At 50.0% G+C, this 12804-nt stretch overlaps 1 protein-coding gene and 1 long non-coding RNA gene across 3 annotated transcripts in view; one reads left to right on the forward strand and one right to left on the reverse strand.

Annotated features, from left to right (window-relative positions):
- Positions 1-6723: 6723 nt before the first annotated feature.
- On the reverse strand, positions 6724-9377 carry LOC143442607 (uncharacterized). Its single transcript, XR_013110907.1, has 2 exons — positions 9238-9377; positions 6724-7779 (listed from the first exon to the last, which is right to left on the reverse strand). It is a non-coding gene; the product is annotated as an uncharacterized LOC143442607 (long non-coding RNA).
- Pcsk6 (proprotein convertase subtilisin/kexin type 6) overlaps positions 9257-12804 on the forward strand; it is a 185885-nt gene continuing 182337 nt past the window's right edge. For both annotated transcript variants that reach the window (XM_034507496.2, XM_034507503.2), the window contains exon 1: positions 9257-9836. In XM_034507496.2, coding sequence (XP_034363387.1) covers positions 9564-9836 — 273 coding nt within the window. In that variant the 5' untranslated portion in view covers positions 9257-9563. The remainder of the gene's footprint in view (positions 9837-12804) is intronic.

Raw genomic sequence — 12804 nt, forward strand, 5'->3', positions numbered from 1 at the left:
AGAGTGTCTAGGCAGATGGCCAGTGCTTTTGGAACAGTCATGGGTCCTGTGTGATGGAGCAGGAATACCAAAGGATGGTGCTAAAATGCTTGAGTGTGAGCTCTGCCCTGCTGGCCAGGAAGTCCAGATGGAGCACCTGACAGCTGAGACACTGGGGAACAGCTGGATATGGGGACTGATGGGCAATGGTTGGAGCAGTCTTTCTGTTCGAATTAATCAAGAGCAAACCTGTTTGGAGCCAAGGATGCTGGCCAATAGTTGAATCCTTCTCTAGTATGCAGGAGGCTTGAGTTTTCCCCTCAACAGTGAGACACTTTGCAAACTATGGAGCTAACTAAGTATGTATGGTGTCTTAGTTAGGGTTTTACTGCTGTGAACAGGCACCATGACCAAGGCAAGTCTCATAAAGGACAACATATAATTGGGGCTGGCTTACAGGTTCAGAGGTTCAGTCCAGTATCATTAAGGTGGGAGCATGGCAGCATTGAGGCAGGCATGGTACAGGAGGAGCTGAGAGTTCTACATCTTCATCTGAAGGCTGCTAGTGGAAGAATGACTTCCAGGCAGCTAGGATGAGAGTCTTAAAGCCCATACCTACAGTCCCATGCCTACTCCAACAAGGCCACATCTTTTATTAGTGCCACTCCCTGAGCCGAGCACATACAAACCATCACATATGGAGAGGAGCTGGGTGGGATAGGGTAGACTGATGAGGGAAGAGCAGCCTAGCAGAGCCTACTCTGGGTCCTGGGATAGAGGACGCTGCTGTAAATGCCACAGGGAATGCTCAGGCCTCATGAAGTCTAGATGGGGTAAAGAGGTTGGCACAGGTGGCTTCAAGTTTGAGGGGACAGTCAGCAGATATTGAGTAAGGAACTGACAGTGAAGGGACAGAGGCATGGCCTCCTGATGTCAGAGAGACTGTATTAATGCAGCTGTGGGAGCTGCTGAGACCAGGCTGGTTGGAGCACAGGTGTGTCCCTCCTTGGCTTTCTGTTCTCCTGATCAAGTCCAAGTTCTTCCCAAAGCTGATGAAGTTGTCGCCACTTGACCTGTCTTTATTTCCTCTCCCACGATGCTCTTAGAACTATCAGTATTCCTGCCCCTCCCTCCCTCCTTCCCTCCCTCCCTCCCTCCCTCCCTCCCTCCTTCCCTCCCTCCCTCCCTCCCTCCTTCCCTCTCCTCTACCTACTAACACAGCAAGCTTCCTCTACTCCAGGGCCTTTGCACATGCTAGTCCACTTTGGAGTGATCTCCTGGCCACTGCCAGGGATGGAGAGACTATGCTGTCCCCTGATGTCTCCTCTATTACCCGTGTCCTATCCCCCATCAGAAATATTTAATGTGATTTTTGTTTCCTTGCTGAGACCTGACTGATGGACCACTTATGTGCATAGTTACTGTTTATTTCTTCAAGCACAGCTTAAAAATTATTTCCTCTGAGAACCTCAACCCATCCAGTTCAGTGCTCTCTGTTAATCGACAGGCTCCACTCTGAACTGGGGGGAGGTATATGGACCCTCTGGGGACTAGATTTCTCTGTCCATAAGACTGAGAGCTGTGGGAGAGTTCCGTTACACATGGTTCTCCACATTGAAGAAGGTAAGATAGGGGAGCCATTTAGAAGGCCACTGGGAGGTGAGATGACTTGACCAAAGGGATAACAGGGCGTGGTGAGGATCAGTCAGATACCAGGAGACTATCCAATGAGGAAACAACCAGGCTTACTGATATTGTAGACATGGGAGGAAGGGAAAAGTTAATCCCAGTCTTAGGTCTGAACAAAAGGACAGAGCTGGAATTTGCTGTAACTGCAGCAGAGGTGTATATGAGTGTATGCTGCATTACTGTAATGAACTACCTGAGGCTGGGGTGCCTTATAAAGAAAAGAGATTTGCTTTGGCTTATGGTTCTCCAGATGCATCTGAAAAAAAAAGTCTCAAAGTGATACAAGGTATCATATGGCAAGGGAAGGTATGTGTACGCATGGGTCCATGCCTTTTCTGTTTCCCCCCTCTAATAAAGCCACCAGATTTAATCAAAGTCTCCACCCTGATGACCTTATCTAATCCTCTTCAGCTCCGAGGCCCCTCCTCTGAGCAGCAGGAGCTTCTTCTACCCTGTGCCACTGAGGACCTGGCCTTGGAGTCCTAACATAGGCAGAGAGTCAGGAGATGTGGCTGAGCAGATGAGGGTGCCAGAAAGTCCTATGAGGATCAGGCTTCAAAGATGAGATATGGAGCCACTTTAGGTGGCCCAGCCTGTGAAGGTGCTTGCCATCAAGTTTGATGACCTGAGTTCAATCCCCCAGAAACCACATGGTAAAAGGAGAAGAAAGATAAATAAAAAGAAAGAAAGAAAGAAAGAAAGAAGAGAGAAAGAGATAAAGCAAGTTTCAGTAATTTGTCCTTTGACCTTCATATTTGTGCACAACACACACACACACACACACACACACACACACACACACACACACCACTGGATTTATTACCACAGAGGCTGCTTGTGATGGGTGTTCACAGCTGGGTTCTGAGGGTGGAGCTTGATACAAACAGGTTCAAATCAGCAGTGGAGATACTGACCATTGAGCAGGGTGCTGCCTTTGGGATTGTTTACATAAAGAGAAGAGAGAACAGGAGGTAGCCGGAAAGAGTTGTCTTCAATAGATGTCTGCCAGAGCATAAGATAATCTAGCAGAAAATTTGACAATAATGAAGGTATGTCCTTGACAGGGATGGGATTGGAATCCAGAGCACCACAAGGTAGGGTGGGGCATCAAGGACCCACGAATCCCTACAAAAAATGTTAGGAAGCCAGAGCCTGAGGCAGGGGATTGTCTTGTGAGAAAGAAGGAAGTAAGGTGTTCAGTTGGGAGTGGAGGTGTGGTGCTGGAGGAACTGAATCAGCAGTAGGTGAGCCAGATCTGTGTGTCACTGTAGGTGTGTAAGGATGAATGGCAGGTGAGACCAGTCAGGGTGGTTTTGGTTCCTCCCCACTTGTCTTTCAGCAGCACAGATACAGCTCCTGGTTGGATGCAAGGCTGTCACAGTGTTGCAGGCAAGTGGGGAGCAAGTGGGCACTATTTCCAAAAGCCTAGAAGCTACAGCAGAAGAAACAGAGTGGATGCTGAAGGGGCTGTAGGGCAGGGAGGGGTAAGCATCCTTTGTAGGGTCTGCTAAAGGGTCTTGGGAAGAAAAAAAAATCAAGAAACAGGAGAATAAGGGCTGCACCAGCCTACACCAAGTGTGGTTTTCTGGGGATCAGGACTGCTTTGGGGAAGAACAGGGCAGAAGACAAAGAAGTTCCCTGGCTTGTGATTTTCTTGAGGGAAGAGAGAAGCTATAGAGTCTATAAGAGTCTGGAGGAACCTTACAGAACATCTGACTGCCATTACATCCCTACAAGTCTGCACCCAGCACCTCTCTGACAGCTACTGATACACTAAACTTCAGCACTGGTCTCTGTAGACAGAGCTAAGCTTCCAAGTCTAGTGACTGCAGACTCACGACTCCCACCCAGTCTTCTGCTTGGCACAGTTTGTCCTGCCTTGAAAGGGAGAGTGAGTTCTAAAGTTATGTTCACTTGGGAAAATACACGGGTGACAACTGGGAGCTCATTCTGGAATCAAGGACTACTCTACAGAGGAACAGGGGTACATCCCACAGCTGGACTTGTGTAAATACAGCTAGATCCTCGTTTGGCTAAGGTAGGGTTGGGGCACTCAGAGAAGGTCAAAGCTGCTTACTTTGAATCTGCGATGCTATTTAGGCAGTGCTTCATTTTAATAACACTTAAGCCTGGCTCCCCCTCTTTTTATCCCCTCCCATACCCCTTGTTCTCTTTCTACAGACTCCTTCTTTCCCTCTCTTCCTTTCAATAAACATTTGTTGGAGCCTGCTGTTTGCTGAGCAGAATATAGAAGAAAGAAACACAAAAGAAATAGAAGGGAGATGGAAGACAGGCTGGGTCCCCAGCCACCTTCAGGCTGCTGTTACCTTTTGCTGACTTAAATTTTCTTTTGCTTAATCTAGGGCAGCAACATGCTGCAGGGTAAAGGATGCCCCCTCCCAGAGAAACCCCAAGACGATCAATCAGTCACAGCAACCTTGGAAACCAGGCTGCAGGAGGAAAGTCCAAGACCCAGGTTTGCCCCGTGGCACCCAAGGCTCCTAGTTGCCTGTTTGTTAGAGTCAGATATCTTCTTCCCTTGGTCATTCAAGAGTTTTGTAACCAAAGGTATCCTAATTGTTACAGAAGCGGGGATATCAACATTGTAACATTTAGCTACACGTAGCTCTGAGCCTAGGAATTCTTTCAAGGCAAAAAATGGAACACATTGCAGAGCCTCTCTTAGGAAAGGCTTCATAGACTTTGAGATTTGTTTTGTTAGTTTGTTTATTTTGTTTTTGACACCCAGCTTCTATGTGAGATTACAAAGAAGACCCAGGATACTAGCTGTGGGGTCCAGGATAACTGTGTGTGCAGGGAAGGCTGTTTTCAGGGGGCTCGTTCTTCAGAAATCTAGGGTGCAGATAAGAAGGGAGAATCAAATTGGAGGCAGAAGGTGGCACAGGAGCTGTCTGTGTCTGCTGGTCCAAGAGAGGTTTATGGATGAGGGACACAGAGCCTAGAGAGCCCTGCAGAGGAGGTGGAACTGTGAGGGGAATGAAGAACTTTAACCCCATACAGCAAGGGTGAGCTGTGGTTGGGGCTCCCAGGGAATGGAAGGGAGAGAGAACTGCAAACTGGGAGAGAAGTGGATGTGGTAAGGCAAAACTTTGGGCCCTGGGCCTAGGCAAAGGTTTTTGGGTACATGGGGAGCAGAGACTCCCATGTCTCAAGTCCCTCCCTGAAGTCACACCAGTGCTCCATAGTGGAGACCTTGGACTTTTATCTGGTCTCAAGGAAGTGTGGTTTGTTGGAACGTTTATTTTTAAAGCCCTACCAGGTATCTATCTATCTTACCTGTGAACACAGAGCAGCCTAAAACAACCCAGGGATCTCCTAATAGAGACATAATAGGCAGCATTTGACAATTAAAACCAGTTCAAAGGGAGCCTTCACTTTGCAGAATAATCACAATCAATTTCGATGGAAAACAAAAGAAGCAAGAAAAGAGATCAAAGCTCTGTGGATGCTGGCAGGAATCACAAGAAGGAGGAAAAGGCAAGTACATTCCCGGCAGTCAACAGGTCTCTTTACTGAGCTGTGTCCTCAGGACACTAAGACCAAGCATCTTCGATCTTACATGTTCTCCATCAGAAGACACAGCATGATTTAATGTATTATTGTTATATTATTGTTACAGCCTGATTTAATGTATCCTAGTTGTCATTTTGTATGTGTGTGTATGCAAGTGTTCACGCACACGTGGACACACACGTGTAGAGGCCAGAGGTTGACAGTGTTTTCCACAGTTGTTCTCCACCTGATGTTTTGAGACAGGATCTGAACTAGGAGCTCACCAATTCAGCTAGGCTGACAAGATGACAAGACCTATAGGATGCCCTGGTGGCCTCCCACTGCTGGAGTAACAGGTGGGTACTGCCAAGAATCCCAACTCAGGTTTTCATACTTGCACAGGAAACACTTCATTGATTAACAACCCCCTACACCCCACACACACACATCCCCTCTGAGATGTCAGAAGAGGTCAGAAGCTGATGAGTGGCTCAATAGTCAGAAGCTTCCTGCTCTTGTAAAAAAAAAAAAAGAGTTTGATTGTAGCACTTGTGTTGGGAGGCTCACAACCACCTATAACTCCTGCTCCAGGGAATTCATGACCCATTTCTGGCCTCCATAGGCACCCACATGTGCCCACATGCATATATAACATAATTTAAATAAAATAAATATTCTTTTATAAACATCCCAGGTGGAGTATTACAGAAAACGATGCAAAAGCTACATTGTTGGTGTGAAAGAAAATGGAGGGAAAAAACATTAGGCAGAGAGGGATAAGAAACCCTGAATCCTCTGCATTGGTCCAGGTAGAGAGAAATATACAGAGAATTGTACTGGTTTAACCCTAAGGTTTTCAGTCTGAGCTCACACTACAAAGCAGGTTCTCAAGGGGCCTCAGGAGCTAGTGGCCCCAGGTCAACACAAACCCTCTCTGGAGAAACTTAGTTTCAGTCCCATCCAGTGGTGACAGCAGAGCCTCAATCACGAGCTTTTCCTGGTTCCAAAGGAAGACAATGCTAACCGGGCTTTGATACAGATGGTTCACTTCCTTGCCCTAAGCCTCACACAGGGAAGCACAGCAATGCCAACTGCCAAGCCCCACTGTGGAGTGTCTGGTATCCAGCAGAGCATAGTCAGCAGTGCAGTCAAGTATAAAGTGCTCGCTTACTGGGTGCCAGGTGCTCCATAGAGGGCTTCACACCAACCAGCTCCTGTCATCCTCACAGTGCCCCCCACAGGGACAACGATGTCACTGCCATTTACAACAGAGGAAACCCAATCACACACAAGCAAGTGCTCTAACCTGTGGACTGAGCGCTCACTCTTCTCCTGAAGTCCCCTGAAGGCTCCGCCCGTGTGACACAGAGCTATCTATCATTCTGTCCTGTAGAGCCTAGCATACTCAAAAAGGTACAATTCTGCAGTCAAGTTTTTATCACTTAAATGGAGTTAATTGTGAGTCCCAAGAGGCTGCGCAGTACACACCCACATGCATGTACAACATAATTCAATATATATGAAAAATTAACCACTATCCAGTTCAAGTTTCTATAACTTCTCTTACAGAGGTGAAAAATTCATTCAAGAAATACATACTTAGAGTACTTAACAGTGACAATATACTATTGCCGTGGTAGGAGATATGACAATGGAAAGGCACATGTTCTGTTTTCCAGGACCACAGGAGACAAGCATATGAATAACTACAACAGAAGCCTTGCATTAGGGGCATGCTGTGGCCCAGCTAGGCAGCCCTTCTCTTGCTGTACCACGACCAGAGGTAGGCATAAGAATACAGTTCTATTAACACATCCTAATGCTTCTTTTTTCTCCTGTTTGGGAAGATGTTAGTAAAAGCATCTCTGGATGATATTTTTTAACTTCCGAAACACGGTCACTTCCAATCACCTTTCCAGTCCCTGTCCTGTCCCTGCCCAGCCTGGCCAACCTCAATCTAGGGAAGAAACACCCCCCACTCACTCCCAGCCTAGGAGCTGCGTACACCTCAGGGCCATCTGGACATCTGGAGAGCAGAGCTGAGTGAGTAATGAAATCCCCTCCCTGCAGAAAGACGAGGCAAGTTTTATTACAGATCCTATCTCAACTCAAAGGGCTGGGACTTTTGTGATTGAGTTAATCCTGTCACTGTGTAAATCAATTGGAAACTCACAGGCAGCAATTTGATTTAGGATGTTCATTTTGGCAAGCTGGTCTTCCTACAGAGATGCTGTGGCCTAGGTACTTCTACAACAAGCAGGGAGTTTAGTCCCAGTGGATCAGCCTTGTTAACAAAATACATTCTGACCCCTCCAAGTACAAACTTCAGATGCATGTTAGTCTCAATTCAGTAGGCAGAATCCCTTCATCTACCGAGTTATTACAGAAAACCCACATCTCTGCCTGTTACAATAACTGCTGTAACAGGGGGTACTCTCTTGGGAGGTATGAAATACTCTGTGTCATCTAGACTATGTGCACTGTGCAGAGTCTTCACGCAGGTCATTCTCTTGAAGCACTGCACAGGATCTGGGATGAGTCAAAACCAGGTTGGTCCATGAGGGCCAGAAAGGGGACTCGGGTTGTCCAGGTGGATTGCTGGAAAGGAACAGAACAGACTGAATCCTCTGCCCCCAGTCTCCTCTGTCCGTTAGCTTCTCTGCCTGACTGGACAGAGGCAGGCTGAAGGGTCTGGATGCTGTCTTTGTCCAACATATATGCAGTGCTCTCTAGGGCTGGCTATTTTGTGTGATGGCCTCAGATCTTTCCATCAGGTAGGAGACCAGGGAGCACCCAGGCCTTGTCCCAAGGTCTTACATTCTGCAACGAAGAGGGGATCTAGAGTTACTGCCCAGAGAGCTGACTGCCCTTGGCCAGGGACAACAGGAGCACTCATGATCTGGGGAAGAAGGGGGAAGGCCTCAGGTGTCAAAAGGCACCTGTGGCAAGAGCCCTGTTGGCATGAATTTTGGCTTGTCCTGGCTTGGTCCCCCACCAAGTTTCCTCCCCTTCTTCCACTTTCATTAGGGTGACAAAAGCTTGTAGAAAGGATGGATCATGTGGGATACAAAACCCAAGGACTCCTGAGACAGATACTGGAAAGGACTTCAGGTGGCCCTCTGTAGATCCTGCCGCCTCTCTCCCCTGTGGTCCCTGGCATATCTGTCTGATCTGCCTGGTTATAGACTCAGGCAAGTGAATTCCATACAGCACCAGTCTAGGAAGCAGGGGCTCTTGGAACCTGAGTGAAGTGGCTTCCTTCCTGACTCAAGGCCTTCTCAGCTCTGTTTTGCTGTATTTTGTTTCCCGACTCGACTCCCTTCCTGCATTAATCAGGCTGAAGGTTTGCTTTCTGTATGGAGCCAGTTGGGACCAATGGGTCCTCTGAGCCTTGCAGCCATCCCAGCCTCTCATCATTGTGTCTTTACAGTGTGAACGTGTCATGTCCCCAGTTCTCCAGGTTGCTTCGGGAGGGAGGGTAAGGATGAGTCAACTCACATTCGCACTGACTGGTCCTAGCTCAGTGGGTACTTTTAAGAGTGTACAAAATCTAGTGAAATACCAAGCACGTGGCAGGCCCTGGGCTCATCAAAACAAACATTACCGTCAGCTGATTGCAAGGGAAGAGCTGACATCCTCAAAACAGCCCGATGGATAGATGCTATTGTTATCCTCATCTTACAGGCTTAGCAAGGACAGAAAGGTGTCCAATATCACACAGATGCTAAGTGATCAGCTACGGAGTTCACATACACAGCCGTTCTAGCTAAGCCTCAGCCCTGCATAAACGCAGTGTCCCCAATACTCTCGTGGACTCCAGCTAAGTTCGCCACATGCCCTTTGCTCATTCAATATGTTCTTGAGGTCAGGCCAGGTCCTGGGACACCCTAGAGTTTTCCTGGCATCGTTTCCTCCTGAAGATCTGCACATTTGCACGTTCACTGTCACAGCTAAGTTGAGCAAGGCTGTCTAGCCTTGGGGACCCCAGCAGGTGAGTTCAGCCTCCAGGGGCGCAACCGGTAGAAAGTCAACTCCTCCGGGATATGGGGAACTCACGTGGGATGCCCAGAGCCCTCCCGGCTTCCAGCAGAACGCGCGGAGCCGAGGCTGCCACTCCGGGCAGCGCCGTGTCCCGAGAGACCCGAAGTCTCGAGCCTCCCCTGCGCCGGCCCCCGGCTGCTGGCGGGCCGGGAGACTGCCGCACGAGCGCGGGCCCAGGGGCGCCACCGGGCCGCGCGGGCGGGAACGCGCCGCGGCGGCCTCCTCCTCCCCGGCTCCCGCCCGCGGCGGCGGCGCTTCCCCGGCGCGGAGCGGCTTTAAAAGGCGGCTCCCCACCCCCCGGCGCACTCGCCGCTCGGGCGCCGCGCGAGCCTGCCGCTGCCATGCCTCCGCGCGCGCCGCCAGCGCCCGGGCCCCGGCCGCCGCCCCGGGCCGCCGATGTCGCGCGGGGCGCAGGGGCCGCCGGCCGGCACGGGCTCCCGCCGCTCGCGCCGCTCCCCTGGCGTTGGCTGCTTCTGCTCGCGCTGCCCGCCGCCTGCTCCGCGCTGCCGCCGCCGCGCCCCGTCTACACCAACCACTGGGCAGTGCAAGTGCTGGGCGGCCCCGGCGCGGCGGACCGCGTGGCTGCGGCGCACGGCTACCTCAACTTGGGCCAGGTGAGTACGGCCGGCCCCGCGCGCCCCAAACTTTCCCGGCCGCCGGCGGCCACGCGCGAGGGGGCGCCTTGCCAAGCCCTTGGCCAACGGCGCCGCGTGGGAAGGCGGCCCACACCGCTGGGGACGGCTGGGACTCGTTGGGAGTGCCGTGGGACACTCGGCGGGGAGGAAATGGTGGCTTGGCACGGACAGTCACGCTGGAGGGCCCGAGGCCGTGGGTCCCCAGGCGGTGTCGCCTAGCAGCATTCGCACTCGGGAAGTGTGGTCTCGGAAGCCCAGGTCGGGCGCCTACACCTGCCAAGCCGCGCTCGAGTGGGCGCCTAAGGGGTCTCTGCGCTCTGCCCACCCGCGCCATCCTCAGCGTCTACCCAATTCCCCGTTGCCTCCGAGCTCTAGCTCCGTCTCTCTCGGGCCACTCTGCCCTCGACGGGTCGCCTGGGGCTCTGGGCTCCGGTGCGCGCGCCAAGGCAGTCAGGCGCTGGTTGGGCGACGTGAGCGTGACCGGGACAACTCAGGGACTGGCTTTCCCTCTGCGTGGCGCGCCGGTGCCTGTGCCCAGAAGTCAGGTTTGGGTCAGGGAACAAGCAGGACCCAGAAACTGCGGGTTGATTGTAGGCTGAACTCTGCACTTAAAACCTCTCTAGGCAAAGACGGGATTGCTTTGCTTTGGGCTCTGGATGCAGCTGGAAAGGCAGCCTTCTGCCCAATAGCTGCATGACCTTGGACATGTCACTTCTTGACTTGCTCATCTGTAGGGGCAGTGACTTTGTACTGCCTGAGGTTGTTGAGATAACTGAGTATTGTTCAGAACCAAGGCGCTAGTCGCGGAATGCCCTTTCTCTCATCCCTGGTGGTTTAAGCTGGCTGTCATTTAGTACTAAGAGAAGCAAAGATAGGGCCCTAAGCCCGTGCAGCTCCCAAGGACCGCCAACGCAGAGTGCCTTTTCCTATTGCAGCCCTGCAGAGGGGCAGTGGGGCGGGTTGATTCTGATTTGTGGTCCGTGGAGGGACGTCACAGGCTCAAATGTGCAGCCCCACCAGGAGAGCTCTTAGCACCTTAACAGATCCACAAACTACACAGTCTGAGAATCAAGTGAAATGAAGGGAGCCTTACAACTCAACTGCAGTCGCAGGCAGTGTTAAATTTAGTTTCATCATTATCTGTGACAGAAGCCAGCAACGTGTGCTTGGTCATGTTCAAAATGACATTTCTTCCCGTACTTGATCTGAGGTAGAAGACCTCCTGGAAGGGGAAATTCTGCTCTGTGAAGTTCCAGGTCGGAGTTTATCCAAAAGAAAATAATCAGCTTTTGTGTCTTCAAACACCCGAAGCGCTCAGATTTTGCCTTTTGGTGACCCTGGTTTCGTTGCTCTCTCTAGCTGTCAAAAGCTCCAGGGCTGCTTGTCTGGGCTGAAGAAAGCTCTCCTGTTTGATTAGGACTCCCAGCTCCTCCCGCTCTTCCTTGCTCTGTCCAGGCGGCCCAGCAATTTGTCTCAACTAAAAGTGATTCTTAAACTGGGTGGTAAATTACAAAGTGCCTGGGATTTGGGTCCCTGTAATTAAGTGAAGAGAGAGGAGGTGAAGAAGAACTTGGGCTCTCCAGCGCAAGAGGCAGAGGCATAGTTAGCTCTCCCTTTGACATTCTTGCCCCCAGGAATAACCTTGCTCACCTCCTGGATGTGCTAGCCATTGAATCTACTGTATCTTACTGAGTAGCTTAGGAGCAAGGTCTGTGCTCCTGGTTTTGCCTGTGGGTGAATAGGGTTTTTAGGCATGTAGTGATGTTCTTGGGTGGCCCCAAAGGTCTCTCTGAACAGTACAGTCAGACTTCACATAGTCTGTCACTCAGCTTGGTAGGCCTTGTTCTGGGAGGGATGGGATGGGGACATCGCATCTGAGAGATGACTGGTTTGGCGGTAGGAGCTGTCTCCAAGGAAAGCCTTATTACTCTTTATTCCCAAACCAGCTTTTCTTTCCCCACCTTTAAGTGCGGCTAATGTGGAAAAGGCCTGGAGCTTTCCAACCTCTACCTACTCAGTAAGAACTCTTTAAAAACCTTATTGACATTTTCAAGCAGGAGAATTTGTGACTCAAAAATAAGATGACGATTTTTTTTTCTTTATAGATGAGTAAATGGGGATCGAGGGGTCAAGGGAGAGAGCTGTTTGTGTTCATATGGTAACCATGTGTCACCCCTGCCATTATGATAACTGCTTTGTCTCTCGTTGCCTTCTCACCTTTGTGTGACTCTTTCTTCTAAACCCTTAATGGAGCTCTGTTCTGTACCTGCCTGAGTCACACACAGCCTTGGCTTTCTTATCCGCCTTTCCGGCTGTGCTCTGACATTCTTGCTTGACTGTTTCATTTTTATACAATTGATAACCTGACTTGATTTATTTAACATGATCCACAGGTAACTCAGGGCAGCGGCTATTGACCTTTTTCAAGTCATGGATTTCTTTCAGTCGGATACAAGTACTGTCCTTTTTAATTAAAAAAAATATGCATCTGATAAAGACAAGCCAGCCACCATTTCCCTCTCTTAGGCATCCTTCCAGATAATAATACAACATGTTTTTTTTTGTTTTTGTTTCTCTCTCTCTCTCTCTCTCTCTCTCTCTCTCTCTCTCTCTCTCTCTCTCTCTCAAGAAATAAAAGTCATGGGCCAGTGAGATGGCTCAGTGAGTAAAGGGGCTTGCTGCCAAGTCTCATGACCCAAACTCTATGGGTGGAACCCACGTGGTGGAAGGAGAGGACCAACTCCCAAAGTTGTCCTCTGATTTCCACATGTATGCTGGTGCACACACACGAGTGTGCACATCTGAACACACGCAAAGTAAATAAACGAAACAGTAGTTTTTAAAAAGTAAAAATTAGGAAGGGTCAAATACTGTCATTGACAGTTGTCATAACCACACGGTTAAGGAAGGGAACCTAGAGATTAAGTCGTGAGAACTCATGAGAGTT

The sequence above is a fragment of the Arvicanthis niloticus genome, chromosome 1, assembly GCF_011762505.2.
Source record: "Arvicanthis niloticus isolate mArvNil1 chromosome 1, mArvNil1.pat.X, whole genome shotgun sequence".
In the NCBI taxonomy this organism is placed as follows: Eukaryota; Metazoa; Chordata; class Mammalia; order Rodentia; family Muridae; genus Arvicanthis; species Arvicanthis niloticus.